Consider the following 22,371-nt stretch of genomic DNA (forward strand, 5'->3'; position numbering starts at 1 on the left):
GTTTAATGGAGTAATTTTGGAGCAATTTGACCATGATATCTCAACATCCGTGACCACAGTCGCTTTTTACAGCTTACGTCCATAAATTGACTTAAATAACGGCCATACTAATAAGGCAGCTAACAGTTCAACCAGACCATAGCTTCGCATACATTTTCATATAATGTCTGCAGTGCAGCAACGAAACGAGCCTACTGCGCTCTACCTACACGCCGAACTTCTCCCTAACATCCGCCACATTACTCTCTACGTATCGCTGCCAGAGGCGATACGATCGCAGAATGTTCGACCAGAGATCTGTCTATCCGATTCGCGCCGTGCCATTACAGTATCTCTCCCATTGCCGTACGACCATGCCACAGATACGATTAAGTTGCCAGCCCGAGTTAATGAAGCATCTCGGCTGGCCTTGAGCGTAGCTGGACAGCGAGCTACGGACCCTCGGAACCGTGGGCATGATCAGCAGGAATACTCGTTTAGAATGCAGATTGATGATGAAGATGATTCGTTGCTCTCGAGAGAAGAACATATGGATAGCTTTGTACCGTGGACCGCGACCGACATGACTTCCTGTTCTAAGCTTCGTTGTCGCCATTGTAGGAATATTGTCCTCGATTCGTATGTGCCGTGCGGTTCTGGTGCTGGAGAAAAGGATATGCAGGGGTGGATGTGGAAGGATTTGCCTAGTGGAAATTGGGCTGAGATGATGGATTTCTGGCACTGCCACAAGCCCGATCCCCATGAGGGCCATGGCCATCATGCTAATGGTGCCACAGCTGAAGACCAGAATGCTACAGTTAAGGGATACGGTGCTGCGAATCAGGTGGTCGCAACTGCAGGGACTGTTCTTGTGGACGTCGCAACTTTTCTGCTCACAGACTCCGACAGTAGAGGCTTGAAACAGGTAAGCACGAATATTTCTTCCGGTTGATTTTCATCTGAGATTGTTCTTTGTTGTACCTCTTGCATACCATCCCTAGGTCTTTATACTTCAACCCTACCTCAATGCATGACCTGGGCAAAAAAAGAAGGAGGCCATTTCATAATAATGCTTTGGTCTTCGATACAATTGCCCTACAACTAGTGCGTCTTGGTTTCTATTTCAGTCAGACATCTGTTATAGAGTTTGAATGGCATCACGGCCCGGTGCAGTTATCTTCTCCGTGATGGATTTCGCACTTCGCCGTGGTTGCCGTTTGGTCTTCAACGTGATTGGCTCGAGATCAAGATTTCGCCTCGCTGCATTTCTCCGTTGATTCAGTCTGCTCACCCAAAGTCATGGGATCGACGTGATTATAACGAGGTACATATGGGAAAGAACTCTGGAAATAGGTTGGATGACTTTACCCTGAATCATCATTTGATGATTAAGAAACAGATAGTAAATTATAGTACTTCACAAATACAAAAATGGCTGATCTTCATATACGCTTCTTAATCATGCCACACCGTTTTCTAGATATGCAGCTTGCATAGCATCAGATTGCTGATAAATATACTCTATTAGGTTGAGACAAACAGTACAACAGCCTCTTCAACAGAAGCACAGATGGAGTTGCTTTGCAAGAATTGCAATAGCCTAGTGGGTGTTGAAGATACAGTTGCTAAAGGATGGCGACTATTCAAAACAAGCTTATCTGCAAGCAAGCAGCTGTCGGAAGGTGATTGCAAGAGCCTAGGATGGGAAAGCCATCCTTTAGAGGTGGTTGTAGCAGCACAATTGTTAGAGTTGATTGAAAGAGAAAGTGCTCGACGATTTGTTCTCCACTGCGGACGAGGGGATGGGCTACTAGTAAGTTGATCCGTTGACTTTCAGTCTCGTTTCATTTTTTATATATGTTTGTGACTCCTTGGCATATAGATCTGGGTCTTCAATCCGGACATGCGATATTCGAATTCTAGCTCGGATCATAGTATAACTGCGCAGCGGGCCATGAAAATCCTTTTCCAGGATGTTATCGATGTGGATGGGATGCTTCATCCGGATCGTGGCAAGGCGTCATCTTTGTCCCTGGAGGAACTTCGACTGCCACCCGGTGTCTTCTCTGCTATCTCAGAAACCTTGATAAGTAGGAATAGGATGCTACCAAAGTCAGCAAGGGAGTTTCGAGGATGGAAGGTTGGCATCATGCATCGGCATGACCGGACAAAGAATGTTTGAGAAGAGATAGTTGTGAAGTGAGTTGGTATGTTTCGTTTGTCGACAAAACATCGTCAGGTACCTTATTCCTCTTTGGGAATGCAGGCCGATGTCACTGGACCACATTCCCATTCCCATTTCCAGGGCGAATTGACTTCCTTCTACTCCATACTCTACATTCCGTTGATCTCTTGGCACTGTCACTTTGGTATTCATCCATCGATTCATTCCCTCACTGGCTTAACCTCTAATGTATCTCTTTAGAAAAAAGATCATTACGCAACCTTGCATTCAACAACCCATGGGCTCATTCTCGACACTCGTACCAAATCATATTTGGCCTTGACCTTCTGCCAGTACTCGCTCTTCAAATGACGACTGACAGCCGAGAACCACAACTTCTGACAGCAACTAGCCTTAGTGGTAAGGGCGATATCACCTGGGGACACTTGGAGGATGTGTCAGCAGAACATACGGAAGTAGAACATCCTGTTCACTCCCACACTTCAAGCGCCATCAAGTCTGGGAAGACTGCCAACAACTTGACGGCACCATGGGTCTCGAATTGGCGAACGTTGAACTCCCCGAGGAGCCATCGCTGCGTTCTCGTTTAGCACTTTCAGCAATTTTGATAAATCCTCCTAATGCTTCTGATGAAAATCCACTATAGACCTCGTGAAGCATACCATCCCGGTCTACATGTATATCGCCTTGGCCGGCTAAGACCATCGTCCTCGGCAACTCTTGGAAGAACAGCTGCAACAAACTTCAAAGGTGAAGGGAACAAGTTTAGTATCAATCATACGCCAAGCCCTGGAAAATCTAAACGGTTTACAAACCGAGACCGGCAATCCTTGAAAAAATTGGCAAATTGTTCTACGTTCTCTAAGAGCTCATGCGTGTGGGCTGTGAGACTTGCTGCTTCTAATGTTACTAGAAAGTGTCTCTGCTGTGAAGGCAACGGATACCAGGGTGCCAATAATCGATTCTTGTTCGTCAACATAGATCGTCTCTATGTATAACATCATATGTCTCGATATCATATTCGTATTCCTAATGCGGTAACCTGAAATATAAGCAAAAGCACAGGCATCTACCCTTCGAATGGCGTTTCGTGCGGTCTTTCCGCCTGTGGCGTGATTCTTGCGAGATGGCGCCTCTGACCATCCTCCCAGTCGAAAATGGCACTGTGTGCAGCAACTCGGTTCTAGAAAGCAATTAATACCCCTTACCTACAAACGGTCATATGTATACTTACATCCCAAACAACTACAGTATTCGGCCGCCACCTTACTCGAGTCTGAATATCTTGGGACAAGGCAATATGATCATATAAGAATTTGAGGAGGAAGTCCGACTCTTCTTTCTTGTATCCTACGATGTATCGGGTAACTAATTGTTGTTAGAAACCCAGTAACGGCTACACTGTTTCAAAAGAGGACTCACATTGTGGGTTCACGAAAAGAGCTTTCTCTCCAGTGACGGGATGTGTCCTCACAACCGGATGCTCGGTGGTAATTGGGTCGCGTCGTGCAATACCACCCTTGTTCAAACTGTTGTTGACCTGTTCGACACCAGAGTGAACAGCCTTCAGGCCATGCAATCGCTTGCGGAACTCGGGTGACAATCGTCTATAAGCCTGGGCCATGTTACAGAATAGAGTATCTCCGCCGCTTGTCGGGCCATCCAACAAGTACAGGAATGTAGTGCCAGGAGGCTGTTTCTCGAAGGTAACATCAGAGTGCCAAGTAAGCGAGTTGGTGTGAGTTTCCAGGAATTCAGCTCCGCTCCTATCGTCTGCTCCACGGTGAACGAGATGAATCTCGGGGAAGCCCTTAGGTGCTCCAGAGCTCTGATGAATGTGATGTCTACCGAAATAACCACCGAACTCAAGGGCTTTCTCGATGGGGAGCTGAGCGAAGTCCTGGTCTCGGAAAGCTGGAAACCCCCCTCAGTGAGTGTGATAAGAACATACGTCTTTATATGCTATGACATACCGACAACTTTCCTTTGGGCGATGTACAAAGCCAGCTGGTCTTTACCCTTATCGGTCAACTGACTCAGTTGGATACCGTGAACTTCGCTACCAATGGTTGGGGTAAGCTCCTCCACCTCGCCCTTGCCCTCAGGAAAGAGATCTGGGAAAGTTGGGTCGGCATCCTTTCCATGGTCATAGTGCTCAAAGGGTTGAAGTGGTGGGTATCTATCGAGTGGTGAGCTACTATGCCCAAGCTATTAAACATGGTGCAATATCAGAATCCTGTACTTCTCTGTTTCGTTATCCCAGACGGGGAGATAGTTCGGGAACGATGCCGGCGGCTGTTTTGCGGTTCCTTTGATCTCATTGTCATGTTGATAAGTTTCACGGTATCCTACCCCATTCTCCTTATTGTAACCAGCATCGGTTCTAAGAGAGGCCTTTGGTGCTGAGTGAAGTGAGACGGTCTCGGTTATAGATGGGGCCATCTTTGTAGATTTGCGTGAAAGTTGATGCTCTTTCAATTTGTCTTCTGTTCTAACAGGCATTGGTCTAACGCTAGGGGCTATCTCCTAAATATATCCGTCACATCACATATAACCGCCCGTGTCGGATCCGATTATCCGTCTGATGGCCGATGATTGTGCAATATTTGCGGGGTATGTTCAATATCACGCCCTGTTCAAGAGTACATCTTGCAAGGAGTTTTATGCATCGCGCGGGGTTACTGGGGATGGCTGCCAGAACAAGCCAAGTACAAAACAATGCTAAGAAGACGACTGGTGAATCACAAAGCAATCTGATTGCGTGATGAGACAGGATTTGCGGAGTGAAAGCCTATCCATTGTACGCTGACTCGGCGTCGCAAAGCTTTTGTCGGCTGTTTTGTCCCGTGCTAAGTTCTGGATTCGAACCGATCAAGGAGACATACTTTTGTCTCATTTTCGTGGGTAGATAGAAAACCGAAATACTCGGGCTGACGACAAGTAGAACATGGTCGATTCTTTTACTATCTAAGGTGATACGCGGCCGTTGTTGTTGTTGCAACTGCGGGCCAAGTATGACGTGCTAGCACGACCCATTCGCGCAACCCTAAGCTACAATCTAGCCATACTCCGCTGCTGAATTTAATCCACGAAGCACACTAAAGTGGGCCTCCTCCATTTACCTAGATAGAGGGTCATTGAAGGAGCCACTCGGCATGGAATCTACTGCGGTTACAACGATTGCCTCCCGCAACCATTCGCTTTTCGCATGTGTGAGCCTCAGAAAGGAAAATCGCAAAACACTTCACCCTCGGTATGTGAAAGGGATAAGAGTCAGAGACACCAATCCTTGAGAATGAACATATCATGCAGCTTGTCCTAGCATAGTGCACAAGCCTCCAATCAGGGTTCGCCCTAATGTTGCAATGGTGATGGCGAAATATGCCACCATAAGCCAGTACGATGATGAAATTGGCCCTCCTTTGCGTTGCAGAGAAGGCAGCGGACCAGCTTCCCTTTGCTACTAACATGGACTCTGTGGCAAAACATATGAATGTCGGCAATTGCTGCTAGCTAACCAGTCCAGGTCAAACGCTAGATGACACCCCTGCTTCTTTCCGTTGTCATGACTCGCCCTTCATAACGTCAATGTTGTTCGATTTGCGTGATGGTGTCCACAACATATCCGCTTATGGGTCTTAGATGATTGGTCCAATACAATCAAGAATTGCTTCGGCTTTCTTAACTTACCAAAGCTTTATCAGATAATGGCGCTATTAGCTGCTTCGCAGCCATGCGGATGTTCGCCGCGATCTGCAGCATTTTTATCGCAGCTCCATCGGCAAGAGATATCGAACGGTTGGATAACTTCTTAGACACTGCGTTTACATGTCCTAATTGGCTCTGGATAACTGCCTACGATGCGTGGTCGTCGCGTAGTCTCAACTAGCTTCAGCCTTAAGCACAAAATTGCGATGGCGTGATAGAATCACCACTACCTCGACTAGCGATAGCTACGAGACAATATTTATTAATGGCATATGATGCCCTTGTAGCTTAAACAGCTCATCCATTCCCATCATTGAGTCTGTCGGATAATCGCTGCATCTGATTATACTGGCAAAATGGCTTCCGACGACTACAAAGAGGCGACTGCCAATGTTGAGCCTGTAAAAGACGACTCGAAACAAGTCTCAGCAGGGTCATCTTCCGAGACACTACCTGTCGCTGCGCCCAAGCGGGTCAGGGATATAAGTGAGGGCGCTTTTGATACCACCGAAGACCCGAGATATTACAAGCCGATCGACGACTATGAAGGTATACATCGTTGGGATCCAGACTTTGAATGGGAAGAGCAGGAGGAGAAAAAGCTCATAAGAAAGGTATTACCGGGTCGGTCTCATGTTTGGGTTAGCTCAGGCTGATAACAACAACAGATCGATCTACGAGTCTGTACATTCGCATGCGTTACCTTTTTCGCACTACAACTCGACCGAGGCAATATCGTTCAGGCGATGTCTGATAATATGCTGGGTGATTTGGGCATGAACACGAATGACTACAACACCGGCCAAACAATCTTCTACCTCATTTTCCTGTTTGCGGAACTTCCATCCCAATTGATCTCAAAGAAAATCGGACCAGATCGGTGGATTCCGATCCAGATGTTCTGCTGGAGTTTGATTGCCGCCTTCCAGGCTTTCCTTTCGGGAAAAAAGTCATACTATGTCTGCAGGGCGTTGTTGGCTCTTTTTGAGGGTGGATTGTGAGTTTAATTGTGCATCTGAGGTCTCATTTGATAGCCCATTAACACATGGCAGCATCCCGGATACTATTCTCTTTCTCTCCTTTTGGTACAAGTCTAAGGAGTTACCTATCCGATTGAGTTATTTCTGGGTTTCCTACGAGGGGACATCGATTGTCAGTGCATTCTTAGCATATGGCTTCTTACACGTGCGGAGGCCTGACGGTACCGGTGGCTGGCGGTATTTGTTTGCCTTTGAGGGTCTGATAACAGGAGTCATTGCGATCATTGCAGCGTTCTGGATGCCGGCATCACCTACTCAAACCAAAGGCGGCTTTCGCGGCAAAGATGGCTGGTTCAACGAGCGTGAAGAGAAGATCATGGTCAACCGAGTGCTCCGCGATGATCCGAGCAAGGGAGGCATGCACAACCGACAGGCTGTGACGCTTAAGATGCTTTGGGAGGCCCTTTGCGACTATGACATGTGGCCCATCTACCTGCTAGGATTAACATGGATGATCCCCAATTCGCCAGCAACAAACTACATCACCATACAGCTGAAGTCGTTGGGATTCGGTACATTTGAGACGAATCTCTTGACAATCCCAGCTTACGTGATTTTCATTATCAACCTACTTGTATGGACCTGGATCTCAGAGCGGTTTTACCAACGGTTGATTCTAGGAGTCGGGTCTATGCTTTGGTGCTTGGTTCTCTTGATCGCGCTTGAGACCCTGCCAGATAATGCTAGCCCTTGGTCTCGGTGGATCATTAATATTCTACTGATCGGAGCACCATATGTGCATGCCATAGTTGTCGCCATGACCTCTCGAAACGCCGGCACGGTTCGTACGAGAACAGTTGCCAGTGCGGTTTACAACATGATGGTCCAGACGTCAAGCATTATCTCCAACAATGTGAGTGAACTCTCCCACCTCCAGCCACTCGCACAAGTGGATATGTGTTGATCTTTGCTCTTCTAGATATATCGTGAAAATGACAAACCGTACTATCGCACTGGAAACAAGGTTCTCATTGCGTTGACAGTTTGGAGCATTTTCGTGTTCATTGGAGCCAAGTACTACTACATGTGGCGCAACAAGTACGTTGTCTACTAAACCCATTGAGATCAATCCGATACAGATACTTATACGCCTGACCTACATAGGAAGAATGCCGAAAAGTGGGATGTCATGTCTAGCGCCGAGAGAGAGGAATATCTGGCTGCTAACGGTCACCTGGGCAACAAACGGTATGTGGCTCTCTGGCCTTTTTAGCGGTGCCTTCGCTAACTCTTCCCAGACTCGATTTTAGATTCATCCATTAAATATTCGAGCAAAGCGAGCTAGATCCAGCTGGACATGGATCAGGGGTGCTAGTTATGATTTAAAAGTCTTTTGTGATACCACTTCGTTTAGGATTAGAGAATTAGACGGCCAACCGTTAATAGATTCGAATAGAAGAGTCCAAAATACATGCCGCCCACATTAGAACCTTCGTTAGTCGTATCATATGTGCACCATGCACACATCGTATCCGAACTCTTCTACTCCCCAATCACATACTCACACCCGTCTTCCCCAATCCACACCTCATGCAGCTTTCCAGCCGGTACATCGACCCGGGCCCCAACCCCAAATGTCTCCTTCTTAACCTCCCCATTATTGAATTGAACATTGTCCTCCGGATACGTAATTGTAAGAGTACCCTGTCGAATAAGATGTGTTGTCAAGCCCGCATGTCTATGAGGCGAGTAATATGCATTGCTATACAGCGCACAGAAGTAAGCTCAAGCCTACGCATACCGATACAAGTCCTTAAATAATCAGTAATTTGACTTACCTGCCATCAGACCAGGTAAAGATATGTCGGAAACCCCAGTCTCGGACGAGACGTTCACACTCGCTGCGGGTTCCAATGGGGTAAGTTTGTGTTTCTGCCATGATTATTTCTATAGATTCCTGACGAGATGCGTAAAGAGTCTCATTACAGTTAGGCGAGCGTTTATAAAAGGTGTTTTGGCTATGGTACGTTGAGTCTGTGGAATGGCGGGGAAGAAGACGATGACGTCGTTGGATGGGCATCCTGCATTCCAGAAGATTGCCTGATTCGTTAGAAGGGGGGCTGTCACGTGGGCGATGTTCTTTGGCTGTGATTCTTTCCACTCTTTGGAGGAGGCATGAACTTAATAGTCATCCTTAAGCAAGGTTGTATTATCTAGGAGGGCTGTACATGTAGTCAGTAGGTTTATTGAGGTTGTTGGGTAAACACTTAGTAAAGTCACTGGTCTATGTGGTTATCAATTATTTCATGGTAGTATAAATCTTGCCTGCATGGCTGGGCAAGGAACACTGCCAGATCAGGAAGGAGCTACGCGTGACTTGGGAGGTAGGTCAAGTCTTCTAGGCTGTATATTCCCCTCACGCTTTGATCGCCACCCTCAGCTGGATATTTCATCAATTGAGCCAAATAAGCGCTCTTCTATGATTGCATTAAGTTTGTGCGGATATCCCGTACTATCGTACAATTCCTGTTTCCAAAATCTTTCCCAGCTTTGTGGCCCATCCCAGATTAAGGGCTCCTGTCTGAGGAGTAATTGGTGTTTGCCGCCGCCGTCGTCCCTGATCATTCCACGATTTGTTCCACCCCCAAGGAACAACGAAAAGAAAGGACGATTTGACGGTTTTCAAGGGTGTTTTGAAGTGGATGGCGTTTTTGTCCTCCTTTTTCCCCTGGAGAAAGAGGTACCTAGGTCCCCCCAATATTGATTAATGTCTTCGAGTGATCTGCCAGGACATTAGTATAGGTAATCTTCTATATTGCTGGTCGTTAAAGCTTACCGGATGTCGTCAACCAACAGGAGTACCGCAGACATGGCAGTTTTTCCCGGGGATCACCCAGGTCTCCTTTCCACATTTCTCACACTCAGGGCAGCGTCTTCCTGGCATCTGGTGCATAGATCAGAAGGTGTTCTTGAGGGAAAAATAACTTTGTCATGTGTACTCGCCGGCATGTTGAATATGTTACTATCCAGTACTTTGGTTAAGTTCAAAAGAAGGGAGGTGTTCGGTTGGCTCCGAGATGTGAAAGGCCTCTCAAGTTCCCGAAGATTGGGTACGGTCAAAGTTTAAAGAGGAAGACTAACAAAGTTCAAGTTTTGGTGCACAGCTTGTTGGATGCTGAGAGCTTAATCTGATTTCTGGGACGCCAGCCTCCCACCCTTATATAGTTCAGCGGCACTCGATGGATCAAAGACCCTCGCAGAGATCCGAAATTTCAGAAGAGCCATCGGGAGATCTCCATATTAGGGTCGATCGATCGATTGATTGACGACATTAGTTACACTCAATGCATCAAGGCAACTTGCATATAGGGATCCCTGCAAACCCAACATGTCATGTCAGACCCGAACTATTCGGATGTTCCCGTTCATGACAAGCATTGCATTTCAGAGACTGGGGTTATCACGCAGTGTGATCTGCTCTGTACATGGAGAACATACGTGTCCAAGCATAAAAGCGGGTCCGGATGATGAGAAGAGGGGGGGAAGCGCAAAGGCAAAAGCAAAGGAATATCCCTGTGCGGAAAAGAGGAACGTCTTCGGCGTATATTTTGGAAACCGTTTATGCAGCTAACCATGGATACTCAATATTCGGTAAACCGTCCAACTGGGCCATCTGGATCCCTCTTGAACCCTGAAATGTGACTGGTTGCGAGTCATGCTGGAATGGCACGCGATCTATCCCACCGCCATCGCGCACAATGGACCAAGCACTTGTGTTACCAACAAGTACATGCCACTCATCAACTTTGGAAAGCCAGCGCGAGTCTACCTCACATAGGCCGTACTCGGTCGAAATTAGTCGCTCGTTGTGATGTTGAATTGAGGGGCTTCTGGCCAGCTTGCACTAAGGTGCACCACACACATCACATATCTTATTTCTCTCCTGTTCGAACCAAGTCTACGCTAGAAAATCGCTTATTGGTTTGCCCCATACATGCATCCCTGTCCTCCGTTTAGACCGAGGTGGATATTGCTTGCAGAGAGAAGAATGTGCACCCAGGCCACTTCAGCCCTGGCTTGTGGTCTCTCTCATTGTACTAAAGCTCCCCCATCACAATCTAGCGGCTAGCGTCAAGCCCCACCGCTCCAATGTGTGTTTGTTAGCACGCTGACCCCGTGGGACAGTCATGACGTTCGGGAGGAGGAGTCTTTGTCTCTCTTTCTCTCAGTTCGCCTTCAATTCTTAATTTTTTTTTTATGGTTCGATATTCCTCTCTCCCTCTTCCTTGTCATTGCCATTTGTGGCATTGTGGAGATGTATGCGTATGATCTCTATCCTTTTTTCTTCCCTATTCTGAACATGGTGCTTCACAGGATATGCAGTCCCAATCAAAATGGACCAATAGCAAGATCGCGGCGAGTGGCACCCTTGTCAAGTTTCTGCGCAGATCAGTGCCGGCGCTTCGGGTACGGGTGAGGTGATGGATGCTTCAACAATGGAATACACCTTCAAAACCCCTTTTCCCTTTTCCCTTCTTAGGTACAGTCACCTCAGCCACCTGCAGACTGCCGTCTGTCTGGGTTGAGCTGGGTTACGAAACTGAACTCTATCAGTATCTCGGCCCCACCTCTGAGGTTGCTTGGTGTATTTCTCACATATTGGTTAATGATTAACCCGGAATTGGATACATAGAAAATGGTCCCTTCTCAGGGTTTTTCCCTGTAATGTTTTGGTCATAATCTGCGAGCTGTCCCGGCCTTGCCAGCACTTATTCTCCGATATCTTGCAGGTGGCTGCTTGCTTCCACAAAGTGTTACCAGTTGGTACTACTCTAGGCTCCTGCCATTTTTGCGGTGCCGCTTGTTAACGGTTGGCGACGACTAGGCAATTGCAATACCTGGAAAACGATTCTTGAACTAGCTGGCATGCGTCGGGCTAGTGTGGTCTCCAACGCCAAGGAAGCCACGCTTGAGAGGCAGCTTCTTCCTATCGATATTGATCCAAATTGACAGGTCGAGTCTGAGTAATTTCGGGTGATCATCTATCAAATCAGAATGGGTCCGGCTATTTCCTCTTTCCCTTTCTTGTTACCCCTCCCTTTTTTTTGTGTGTGTAGGTGTCAATTTCTTGCAAAAAAATTTTTTTTATCTTCTCAATTTTCTTCCTCCTTACGTTCGACCCCTTATCTCCGTCCGTAACACGAGAACGGCTAAATCTGAGAACACAGCATATTAATTTTTACGTCATGTGGATTGTTTTTCTGAGGTGGAAAAGGTATCCTGACACCGATACATGTCCAAAGGGCCAAGTTTCGTTCTTCAAGTGGGGATACTCCCTCCATTTCCATCCCAATACTGCGTTCGAGCCTATGGAGATCCAAAACGCATGACCTATCCGTAGATACATAACCTAAATCTAAATTGGCAGCTGTTTATCGTGATTTGGAATCTACCCTGTCTCCGGTACTGCGGTTTATGTTGGAACCTTGGTGGTGGACGTGGCCGCACTTTTTAATTTAGACTATTCACCCTCGTTCTACTCCGTACAAACCGGTGCTAACCAAATCTGTAGTCGTATGTTAAATCAAACAACCGAGTCATGTTCGCGCCAAAAACTAGGATTTAAATGAATCTATGAAGTGTGGTGTGTGCTGGATTGAAATCATTAATCCAAAATAACCGGTTTGGTGGCTGGCTGGGAAGCCAGGGAGGGACGATTGATGTTCTTGGGGAAAATGTGTATTATTTTGATGCGAACCAGCTGGAATGACAATTGAGATCCATGATAAACCGATAAAAAGACGCACAGACGTACGAAATCACCGAGTTAAGAAATCAGCTGCATATGCGTTGGCATTCTGCCCGGCTTATCTGCAATGTCGACTTTCAACCATCTTTTCTTTTTCCATCCGGGTTTTCCCTGGCTTTTTGCTTCTTCGCTGTCTCCTTTCAATTTTATCTTTATTTTTTATTTTTTTATTTTTATTTTCATTTTTTTTTTTTGCCACTCAGATGACTTCAGAACGTCGAACACAAACAAGTTAGGTGATCCGTTTGATGATACGAACCAGCAGGACGCCATCGGTTTTTGCTCCTGAACAGTCGTACAGGTGGACTAGGCGGTAGCCTTCTTGGAGGCGGTCTAATTTTATACAAGCCCAGGCGGCCGTCGAGTCTCGTCCGAATTCATCGTCTTTAATTTTGAATCTGTGGGGTCGTTAGTTTATTCGTACCTTGGTTGAAGGCTTAGGATCGTCGCTTGAGGGATCGGAAGGCAACTGCCGCCGAGAAGAAATACATACCTGACAAAAGATAACTCTTCAACTAGCCCAGTTAAAGTTGGAAACTGAACCATTTGGCCTTCAAAGTTTGGACTGGCTCCCGAGGCACTCTTGATCGTTTGTTTGTAGTTCTCGGTCTCTGACTCGCCCTCGTCTTCCGCGTGAGGCGAAGTAATGTCCTCGGGCGTCTCGACGTGCAAGTCACAGACTACGTAGGGGTGAAAATGCTTCTCGTTGGTGTGTCCTGAAGGCAAGGGGATGTTCTGGCCTGCGAGAAACTCTATCGAAAGGTCCATCTGGCGACGCACGATGGCAGAGGCTGCATCGGAGCTCAGATATCCTTGCGGTTTGAGTACCCAACCTTGCTCGTTGGCGAACATGGCGCTGTTAAGCATCATTCCTTTATCGAAGTTCTGCCAGTTCAACGCCACCACCTGCGCGCCCCGGCGCCAAAAGAAGCTGGGGTCGAGATTGGAGGAATCCACCCGCAGACCGTATGGGTAAATCCGCATGAAATGTTTGCGGTTGTGTTCAAACAGGGCTTCGGGGTCTTTCGCATGCGCTGCTCGGGCCGCACTTTCTGATAGTGAAAACACGTGTCCGGGTACTTTGGCCTCTGTTACACATACAGTTAAAGAACCGTTTTCCTTAGGTTCGGGTAAATTCAATCAGAGGAATTACCTGGTTGTTCAAAGTGACTGAAGTGGAACCCTTTAGTGAATATAGCCAGTCTGCTGAGAGCTTCTAAGATCTTTGACGGTTTCTTTGGGGGTGCATCCGATGGCTTGTTGTCAGTGCTACTCGAGTCGTCTTGATTGGCGTGCCGCTTGAGTGCCTCAAGCTCATCGCCATTGCCGTCTGGTGTCTTCTCATTCTTGTCTTCGCTCGTCGGTGCCACGTATTTCACTTTAATCAGGATCTTTCGTTTTAGATCCTCCGGTGCAGGCAGTGGATCAGTCGCCTCCTTCTCGGGTGTGACTTCCACCAGCATACCTTTCCAGGACTCCTCCATGATCTCCACCATTGCCTGTTGTTGTTCCAGAGATGCATGCACTTCCAGGCTAACGATCACCGGTAGGTCACTTGTAACAAAAGCACTATCCCGGATAGCATAACACACATCTCGAAATGTAGTCTCTTTTGTAAGCGTGTGACCATGAAGCACCTTGGGCTCTGGAACTGGCAGGACCTCAGTCGCAGGATCCACCAGGGCACTGCTGTTGAGAGGCACGTCCTCAGGAGACGACTTGCGGCCTAGGAGACCCCCCAGTTTGGTTGATACGGATCCCAAGCGTGAGTGTCGTTTAGCCATTCTTTTCAGCCTTTCCCTTTTTGACCCGTCTTTTACCTTCCTCTCGGAGACTGAATCGCTACTACTACTGCTTGTGTCATCAGCAGATGGGCTTTCGGAGCTTCGCTCACCATCCCATACGTCGATCTCGACACATCTACATCCATTTAGAAGGACCTAAAATGCTATTAGTTATTGTCACTTAGACATGAGTGTCTGGGTTAGGGTTTGACGCCGGTGTCTGATGCACGGGGCAAGGAAGTGCATGGTTACACTCTATTGAAGGAACCATCCAATACTCCGTGGACCAGAACGCGCCTTGATAACAGGGGATTTTCAGGTGGATCCACTATGGAGTACTAGGGGAAATGCGTACGTTTGTATAAGCACTCGCGTCTGAATCGCTGTACAATTGGTTCCCAGTCAAGTAAGTGTTATGGCTCGAAGAGATGAAATAGTCACTAATGGGTGCTGAATAGTTCTGCTGCTTGACAGGTCCCATTGCCGAAGAGGCTGGACTAGCCATATACTCTCGAAGCGCTGCTAAGGAAGCGAGGGGGTCTGCAGCCCCATTCTTACTGTCGTCGTTAGGAGTCTCATGTTGGATGTCCCGGAGGAAGTCGACCCCAGGCAAGGCTTTGAGCGAGCCGTAAACCACCTCCAGGTGAGACGCAACAAAGGGTGCAAAGTCCGATGAAGTCTTCGAGTCTAGGCACTTCGACGAGTCATTGAGCGTGATTTGATCAGTACGATCGGCAAGGTTGTCCATTTTCCCTCAATTAAGTCGATTGGTTAGGCAAGGACACAGCACATTAGACACGAGCCTTAGATGCAGCTCAATTGCTGATAATGGAGTACAAATGACGTAGATGTCTTCTTTTCCCCTTTTCTTTTCTTTTGTTCCCTTGTCGCGGGTGTACGAGAGGATCGCCACGCCGTGTTACCGCCAAGTCGGGAGAACGATGGAAAGATATAATGCTATGCGGTGTACCCTTCGGAGTAGACACAGTCGAAGGACTGAAAGTTAAAACAAAGAAAAGAAGGGTATGGGGAAAGGGGAAGGAGAAGGACGAAACATGTATATATCAAACGGGATGGACAGAAAAGAGACAAAGACGGAAAGAACAAGTGTTGAGTTGGCGGAGTTCTGACCATTGCTTTTCTGGTCCACTCCACTTGGGCTGTTTTGGGTTCTGTTCGCTGATCAGCCGATACGCAATCCCCCCAAGACGATTTGATCTGATATCCAATCTGGATCCAAGGCTATGTTGCCTCCCCTCCAGCCTTCTGAAAAGCATAGTAAGGCGGACTGTTGCCTAGAGACCGCCATTTCTCGTAGTGCGGGACGGCCACGACAACAACTCAAGTCAAGATGCAGATGAACGTGACATATCATATTATCATATGGAAGGGAGAGGGGGGAGTAAAGGGAGACAAATGTTGCTTTAGTTGTGTGGGTTCAGAATTCAGATCGAAAGTCCTCGTGGTGTTGAACTAAATCACTTTCCTCTTTCGACAAACAGTCAGATGAGTCACTTGATTTCCATTTGTGTTTTCCCCCTCCAGATCGATCAACAACAACCGCCTAAGATGGCAGCCTAAGGTGTCGTGGGATTTAACCAACCCAAGTATCTATTGTTAAATAGTATTAGTGAAGAGATACACGGACAATATACTAAACATGACCAATCATACCCAATTCAATAGAGAGATACGAGGATGACCACTTAATGCACCATTCGACTCCACTACAATCAGTTTATTCGCCAGTTTTTGCTGGGTGCACCAATAGGAGACCGGACTTGTATACTACAAACCTGAAATATCCCAAGATGAGAGACAGGATCCATCTTCACGATAAAGCTCCCAACAACGTCGGCTCCGAAAAGTTAAAGCTATATAAGCATAATGCAAGACAACCCCTCCCTCCACCAGATTAGAGATTATTCCCCTCCATCTTCACAGCAACCCTGCCTGCGCTGCATCTTGACCAGAACTAATCATGGCCACCGACACTCCTGTTCACTTTTTTGATATTACTTCAACTCTTCCCGGTATGTCTGTCGTCCTTGACCGTATTCTCGATGGCAAGGAGCTATGTTCGTCGTCCGTAAACGCTGACTACTGACTAACGCGCTGTCCCCAGGGCCGGCAAAGGCATGGTCCGTTAATACCTTCAAGACCCGCATGGTCTTGAACTTTAAGGGCATTCCCTACACACAATCTTACATTTCCTATCCGGATATTGCTCCTTTACTTTCCCATTACGGCGTTAACCCTCACGCCTCAGGGGCTCAATATACCTTCCCCGCCATTCTGCACAAACCCTCCATCGATTCGAACGTCCACGGTGCGATGCAGGACTCCCTCGCCATCGCCACGCATCTGGACCAGACCTTTCCCTCGCCACCTCTATTCCCCTCCGGCGATGCCAGTTATGCGCTCACGCTCGCGATGATCAAGCTCCTCGGTAACGTCACCGAGAAAGGCGAAGCCATTTTGATTCCTAAAGTCGCCGATCTGCTTGACCCCAGAGGCCAAGAGTACTTTGTCAGGACTCGGTCTGTGATGTTCGGAAAGCATCTGCCGGAGGTATATCCCAAGGAAGAGAGCGAGGTACAGGAGATAATCAAGGCAGCGAGTGAAGAAATGGAGCCTGTTGCGCGAATGTTAAGAGGCCGGCATGGGAAAAGGGGGCCTTTCCTCGAGGGTGAGAATCCAGGATATGCGGATATTCTGATCGTCTCTTTCTTGGCTTGGGTCGAGAAGACCCATAACACGCTTTTCCAAGGGCTGGTGAGTATCGGGGAGGGCGAAGTGAAGGCACTCTTTGACGCTTGTTTGCCATGGGTGGAAGGTCAAGGTGAGATCAAGGATTGGGATATCCCTAAATGACCTGGACAGGGTTCATCAGCAGTTAGATGGGAATTCCCGTTTCCTGACTTCAGGCATGCGCGAGTTGGTTAATCGCAGTGTTTAGTATATAGCAATAGAGCAACCCCACAGATAGAAGAGCAAATTTCATTCAGCGCCTTGCCTGGGAATTATAAGAAAGATGAGTACAAAGTTCCATAAAATACATCTGAAATATCCCGAGCGGGCCTTTCTACATCAAAAACAGTCAACACAATTGTACATGGAGAGCCTTGTTAAAACACCATAGAATGGGACAAACCGGCACCAAACGAAGGCTCCCTAAAATCACAGACCGCGGAGGAAGTTAGCCTCTCTAATGGCCTTCCTCCGCGCCTCTCTCGCGCTCTTCGTGATCTCGGAGCGCTTATCCAGACTCTCAGCGGCCTCGACCAGAAGATCATCAGCTGCTTGGCCGCCGCGGTTGTACGATGCAGGAGTGATATCAATAGCGTGGTGGTGAACAGGGATCTTAGGAGGGAGGGTTGCAGCGCGAGCAGCCATCTTCTTCTCATAGCGCTTGCGTTGCTTCTTGTTCAGAGCTGGAAAAGGCACAGTTAGCATTGCCCAAGGGCTACTAATAAAGCAAAATAAACATACTGCTCGGATCCACTCCGCCCTCAGATTTCGATTGCTTCTTAGCATCATCTAACAACGACCACAGCCACTCCGGGTATTCAGAGTCTTCCAAGGCGACGATATCAGGCTTATTCTTGAAGTAGTTGAGGCCGTTCAGCTTCGTTCCAGCGGGACAGGAGCTTGGTGGACGTTCCACAGCAGGCTTTGTGGGCTTCTTAGAAGACACATCAACATTTACTTCTTCCGGTGTGCTGAACGGTTGGGACACGCCGGGAGTTGCTGATGAAACTGCCGACGGGATCGTGATGTCCGCTGCGACAGGCTGGCGGGGAGTAGGAGGAGGCGGCGTAGCGGATACTGTAGGCTTGCCATCACTGTAGCTCCGGAACTGGCTTCGGTGAATTGGAAGCTGGCGTGCACATGACGAGGCAGAGAAAGTAACCGTGTGTTGCGGTTGCAGCCGAGAAAGGAGGCTGGTTCGGCAGCGCTGGCAGATCATTATTGCGTATTCCGGGAAGATATTCAAATTAAGAAAGACAGCATAGAATCAATTGGTCTTTCCACCTCCTTGTTGTGTCCAGAAACCCGCTGAAGCAGTCTTGTGATGATAATAAAAGGTAACTGCCTGGCACGGAGCAAGCTACAAGAAAACTGCGGGATGAATTTGATGCCAAGCCGGAGTTCACAGTCACATGACCATGCATACCGGGCAATGTTTGGAAACATCCCGGCAGTATACATTAGCTTATTTATAGTATATATGAAAAAGAGCTGCTGTTCATAAGGAGATTAATTCGGCATATGTAGGTAATGTTCACATCTTAGACCATGGACCTAAAAGGAAATCTGCAGAATCATTGGTTGTTGTCACGTGATATAAACATCGAGATGTGTTCCAATTAGGCGTGAAAAGATACAAGACGCATTCAGGCATCAGTATTGCTAAAAAGAGGAACTACTAGTAGCTCGATCATGTTCAGTGTATATTCAGCCTTTCTACATATATCATTGTTGTTGTCGGGTGGGGAGCGGAAAGCTGGGTCAAGTATAGCAGTACTACTGTTATTAGATCTGTTTTGCAGTATATTTATGGATACTTAACTAGCACATAGTAAGCCACAACGAAGTCGCTTAGTGACCTATAGTAAGAATGCCACTTGGCTATGTAAAAGTGCACATGCTTTTGTAGGTTCTTTGAAGTTCGCCTTGTTTTTCAGGTCTTCTTTGCCATGCTTGTCTACGGTTTATACATTTTACACAATCACTGCTTCGGCGCACATAACATGGTGTGTATCTAATATTACCAGAGGACACTATTGGAATAACTTGAAACCACATATTACAGTACCTTCGTTGCGAGATGTTGGGGAGCTCATGGAATGGCTACTAAATTGAACCAGTGAACATGTTCAGGTTGGCAAGTTCGTCAAACCACTGACACCAACTTAGATATGCCCGGAGACGTCTGTTAACACCCAAGCGCCACCTATGATTGAAATGCCTTAAGAGTGAAGATAATAGCTGGTGATAGGAACCATAGTTGCATACTATTTTCTTACGGTATACAGATTTCTAAATCGTATGGTATATATATTACATGGTCCGAAGATGATAGGCCCTCCGAGCAGGATGAGATTTCTCAAGCATCAAAGATATAATGGTAATATAGCGAATAGGGCTCAAACACACTATCAGATCAAGCCCAAAGCATTAGATAGCCATGCAAGACTAAGGCATGTTAGACATTTCCTTATCTTCTAGATTCTCGCGAACCGTCTAGGAAGCAACCGACTTCCGGCGATATGCATTGTAGGCTCGTTGGATGCTCTTCGCATTTCGCAGCGGTGACACATGGGGTCGATTCCGGGCTAGAATAAACCCAGTGCGGTGTATTTCAATGCGACCCATTTAGGCTAGAGAAGAAGAAGCAATTAGCGGTTGTGATGCCGATCTCTACCCTTATTCAGAGTTTCTTGCTTCGGGTAAGCCCCAAGAGTGAGACGATGCGGGCCTCATTTCGTGAACCCTGTTGATCTGCCCTGCCAACAAATTCGGAATTCTCCTGTAGTGTGGTGATTGGTTTTCCCTGTTGCATGTGGAGGTATTAATCCTGGTTGGAATGTCGGTATTGCATTGTGATCTGCGGTGGAGGGGTTGGAAATAAATGATCTGAATGGCATGACTAAGCTGACCGGGACACAGTTCACGAAAACATTTAATTGTCCACTCTCCCTTCCCCCAAAGGTACAGAATGCAGGTAACGAGGCTCCTTCTTTGCTCATTTGGTTCCTGACACGCCTAGAAAGCATAGCACTCAGAATAATTATCGGTACTACTATGCCAATGCACTTGTGGTTCGGGATAGGTTCTGATTAGAACTACCGCTTCGGAATCAGGCAACTGGGAAACACGAAAAGATTCTTTTAATTGACAATTAACTATTATAAAAGACACAGGTGTTCTCTGCTCCTCATATCAGTCTTCAACATCTTCACAACATAACGTTAGAGAATATACTTATGCTACACCGATATTAGATACAGGCTGCATTGTGAATGCCTTATAAAGGATTTCCCTTCTATCATGCAAAAAACAGAAGAACCAACGTTACCGGAATGTTCTCAATGTGGAAAGAAAGAGGCATTATCAAGGGATGAAATGGGGGGAAAGAACAAGAAGAAAGACGAAAAGTACACCGCTAAGCGCCACCCTATGACAGAAAGAGTGAGATTAGAAAGGAAAAAAGTAAAAAAAAAAAAAAAAGAAAAAGAAAGGAAAGGAAGAAAGAAAGTAATGGGGTGAAAGGAGATCAACGGCCTAAGAAGAAAGCCCGCTGACAGCTAGGAAATTGCACAGACTGGCACAGGCATCGGTCAGTGTCTTCTCTGTCTTCCACTGCAGCTCCTCCTGTGATCTGGTGGCCACAGCAACGCAGGAACCGACATCGCCCGCGCGGCGGTCAGCAGCCCTTCTTTGGATTTTCTTGGAAGACACGCTCTCCATAGTATTCACCACCTCCATTACGGAATGGCCTGTACCAGTTCCGAGGTTGAATGTGCGGAAATTTTCCTTGAGCTTCCCTTCGTTGGCAGCACTGAGGGCTGCGATATGTCCCCGCGCCAAATCGGTGACGTGGATGAAGTCACGAACAGCTGTGCCATCTGCCGTGTCCCAGTCGGTTCCAAACATCTGCAGCTCCTTGTACTGTCCAGTCATGACCTTGACGACAACTGGAAGAAGGTTGGTAGGTATTTGCTTGGGATCTTCACCGAGAAGGCCGGACTCATCGCACCCAACTGGGTTGAAGTATCGTAGAGCCACGATTGTCCACTCGGGATCGGAGGCCGCGAGGTCTGATAAGATGGCTTCGCAGATCCATTTCGTGCGTCCATAGGGGTTGGTGATGCCTGTACATCCAGGCTCCATGAGCTTCTTGGAGCCGTCACGGTCTTCGAAGATCTCATCCTTGTGAACACAAAGCTCTTCTTTGAGGGGAAGACCGGAGGTTGCCAGAGTTCCGTATACGGTGGCGGACGATGAGAAGACGAAGGTTTTGATACCAAACTCACCCAACGTCGTAGCAAAGTCGATGAGGCCGCTGACATTGTTTGCGTAGTACTTCAAAGGATTCCTGATACTTTCCTCGACCGCCTTGTGGGCAGCAAAGTGGATGACGCCGGAGATCTTGGTCTTTGGTGTACCCCACCTGGACTGGATTTGATATTGCTCAAGAAGTTTGCGAAGAGCATCACTGTCGCGGTAATCATGGGCATGCAGATGCATCTCGGGCATTTTAGTTCCTTGTTGCTCATGGTGCTTTGAAGCCAGGAGTTTGATGCGATCGAAGACGTTCTGGAAAGCATTGCTAAGGTTGTCGATGACGATTACGTTATAATTGGCCTTGAGTAGCTCTAGTGTTGTGTGACTTCCAATGAAACCGAGCCCGCCGGTGACGAGTATGTATTGATCCAGGGGGAAGTTGCGCAGCAACTCTTCAAGATTTCCATCGAACAAGACGGATGACTGCGTCGCTGGTGTATCGACGCATCCTGGAGAATAAAGCTCCACGGGAGTACTTGCGTCAGACTGCTGGGGACTCTCCATTATTGGATGGTTTTATGAAAAGACGAAGTGCAATGAAAGTTGAATGAAAGATGAGAAGCAAACAGACAGTGTTCGAGCAAACACAAGCAACTACCGGAGTAAACGAGAGGGGGATTGAGGGTTGCTCAGGGAGAAACAACGAGTGTGAGTTGACTTCCGAACCGAATAGTCAAAGAAAGAAAGGAAAGCACAAATTTTATACTTCCTTGAATGGAAGAAGAGAGACACTGCCACTGGTTCCGATGTAACCGCCGATTCCAGCTAAGGTCAGGCAAAAGATATCGTGACGGGGCCTTGTCTTTTCTTTTCTTTTTTTTTTTGAGCAATTCTGATGCTTTATTTTCACCCCGT

At 47.3% G+C, this 22,371-nt stretch overlaps 9 protein-coding genes across 9 annotated transcripts; 4 read left to right on the forward strand and 5 right to left on the reverse strand.

The window, feature by feature from the left end:
* Nucleotides 1–58: 58 nt before the first annotated feature.
* On the forward strand, nt 59–1,428 carry BDV27DRAFT_134471 (HECT-type E3 ubiquitin transferase). The gene has a single exon (XM_032068310.1). The coding sequence runs from the start codon at nt 164–166 to the stop codon at nt 929–931; it is 768 nt and encodes a 255-aa protein (XP_031923575.1). The 5' UTR covers nt 59–163; the 3' UTR covers nt 932–1,428.
* A 79-nt stretch (nt 1,429–1,507) lies between these two features.
* Nucleotides 1,508–2,404, forward strand: BDV27DRAFT_134472 (ubiquitin-conjugating enzyme E2-binding protein). The gene is made up of 2 exons (XM_032068311.1): nt 1,508–1,792; nt 1,862–2,404. The coding sequence occupies exons 1-2, from the start codon at nt 1,550–1,552 to the stop codon at nt 2,159–2,161; spliced, it is 543 nt and encodes a 180-aa protein (XP_031923576.1). The 5' UTR covers nt 1,508–1,549; the 3' UTR covers nt 2,162–2,404.
* Nucleotides 2,405–2,585: 181 nt separating this feature from the next.
* Nucleotides 2,586–4,606, reverse strand: BDV27DRAFT_167800 (TauD/TfdA dioxygenase family protein; the record flags this gene model as incomplete). Its single annotated transcript, XM_032074589.1, has 5 exons — nt 2,586–3,347; nt 3,399–3,532; nt 3,587–4,078; nt 4,138–4,343; nt 4,407–4,606. The coding sequence occupies 5 exons, from the start codon at nt 4,604–4,606 to the stop codon at nt 3,234–3,236; spliced, it is 1,146 nt and encodes a 381-aa protein (XP_031923577.1). The 3' UTR covers nt 2,586–3,233.
* Nucleotides 4,607–6,042: 1,436 nt separating this feature from the next.
* Nucleotides 6,043–8,321, forward strand: BDV27DRAFT_134477 (putative transporter). The gene is made up of 6 exons (XM_032068312.1): nt 6,043–6,486; nt 6,541–6,869; nt 6,925–7,765; nt 7,832–7,950; nt 8,017–8,100; nt 8,151–8,321. The coding sequence occupies exons 1-6, from the start codon at nt 6,229–6,231 to the stop codon at nt 8,173–8,175; spliced, it is 1,656 nt and encodes a 551-aa protein (XP_031923578.1). The 5' UTR covers nt 6,043–6,228; the 3' UTR covers nt 8,176–8,321.
* Nucleotides 8,322–8,394: 73 nt separating this feature from the next.
* Nucleotides 8,395–8,791, reverse strand: BDV27DRAFT_161620 (uncharacterized protein; the record flags this gene model as incomplete). Its single annotated transcript, XM_032073244.1, has 2 exons — nt 8,395–8,614; nt 8,691–8,791. 2 exons carry the CDS (start codon nt 8,789–8,791, stop codon nt 8,395–8,397), a joined length of 321 nt encoding a protein of 106 aa, XP_031923579.1.
* A 4,089-nt stretch (nt 8,792–12,880) lies between these two features.
* BDV27DRAFT_40946 (putative phosphoinositide-specific phospholipase C) lies at nt 12,881–15,296 on the reverse strand. Its single transcript, XM_032076561.1, has 4 exons — nt 14,801–15,296; nt 13,815–14,601; nt 13,155–13,749; nt 12,881–13,059 (listed from the first exon to the last, which is right to left on the reverse strand). The coding sequence occupies exons 1-4, from the start codon at nt 15,191–15,193 to the stop codon at nt 12,894–12,896; spliced, it is 1,941 nt and encodes a 646-aa protein (XP_031923580.1). The 5' UTR covers nt 15,194–15,296; the 3' UTR covers nt 12,881–12,893.
* A 770-nt stretch (nt 15,297–16,066) lies between these two features.
* Nucleotides 16,067–17,446, forward strand: BDV27DRAFT_40962 (uncharacterized protein). The gene is made up of 2 exons (XM_032076562.1): nt 16,067–16,478; nt 16,571–17,446. Exons 1-2 carry the CDS (start codon nt 16,427–16,429, stop codon nt 17,317–17,319), a joined length of 801 nt encoding a protein of 266 aa, XP_031923581.1. The 5' UTR covers nt 16,067–16,426; the 3' UTR covers nt 17,320–17,446.
* Nucleotides 17,447–17,625: 179 nt separating this feature from the next.
* Nucleotides 17,626–18,415, reverse strand: BDV27DRAFT_148658 (mitochondrial 54S ribosomal protein mL54; the record flags this gene model as incomplete). The annotated part of the gene is made up of 2 exons (XM_032070944.1): nt 17,626–17,879; nt 17,938–18,415. 2 exons carry the CDS (start codon nt 18,413–18,415, stop codon nt 17,626–17,628), a joined length of 732 nt encoding a protein of 243 aa, XP_031923582.1.
* A 1,902-nt stretch (nt 18,416–20,317) lies between these two features.
* BDV27DRAFT_134486 (NAD-dependent epimerase/dehydratase family protein) lies at nt 20,318–22,340 on the reverse strand. Its single transcript, XM_032068313.1, has one exon. The coding sequence runs from the start codon at nt 22,018–22,020 to the stop codon at nt 20,734–20,736; it is 1,287 nt and encodes a 428-aa protein (XP_031923583.1). The 5' UTR covers nt 22,021–22,340; the 3' UTR covers nt 20,318–20,733.
* Between the last annotated feature and the right edge of the window lie 31 nt (nt 22,341–22,371).

The sequence above is a fragment of the Aspergillus caelatus genome, assembly GCF_009193585.1.
Source record: "Aspergillus caelatus strain CBS 763.97 unplaced genomic scaffold BDV27scaffold_210, whole genome shotgun sequence".
Lineage (NCBI taxonomy): Eukaryota > Fungi > Ascomycota > Eurotiomycetes > Eurotiales > Aspergillaceae > Aspergillus > Aspergillus caelatus.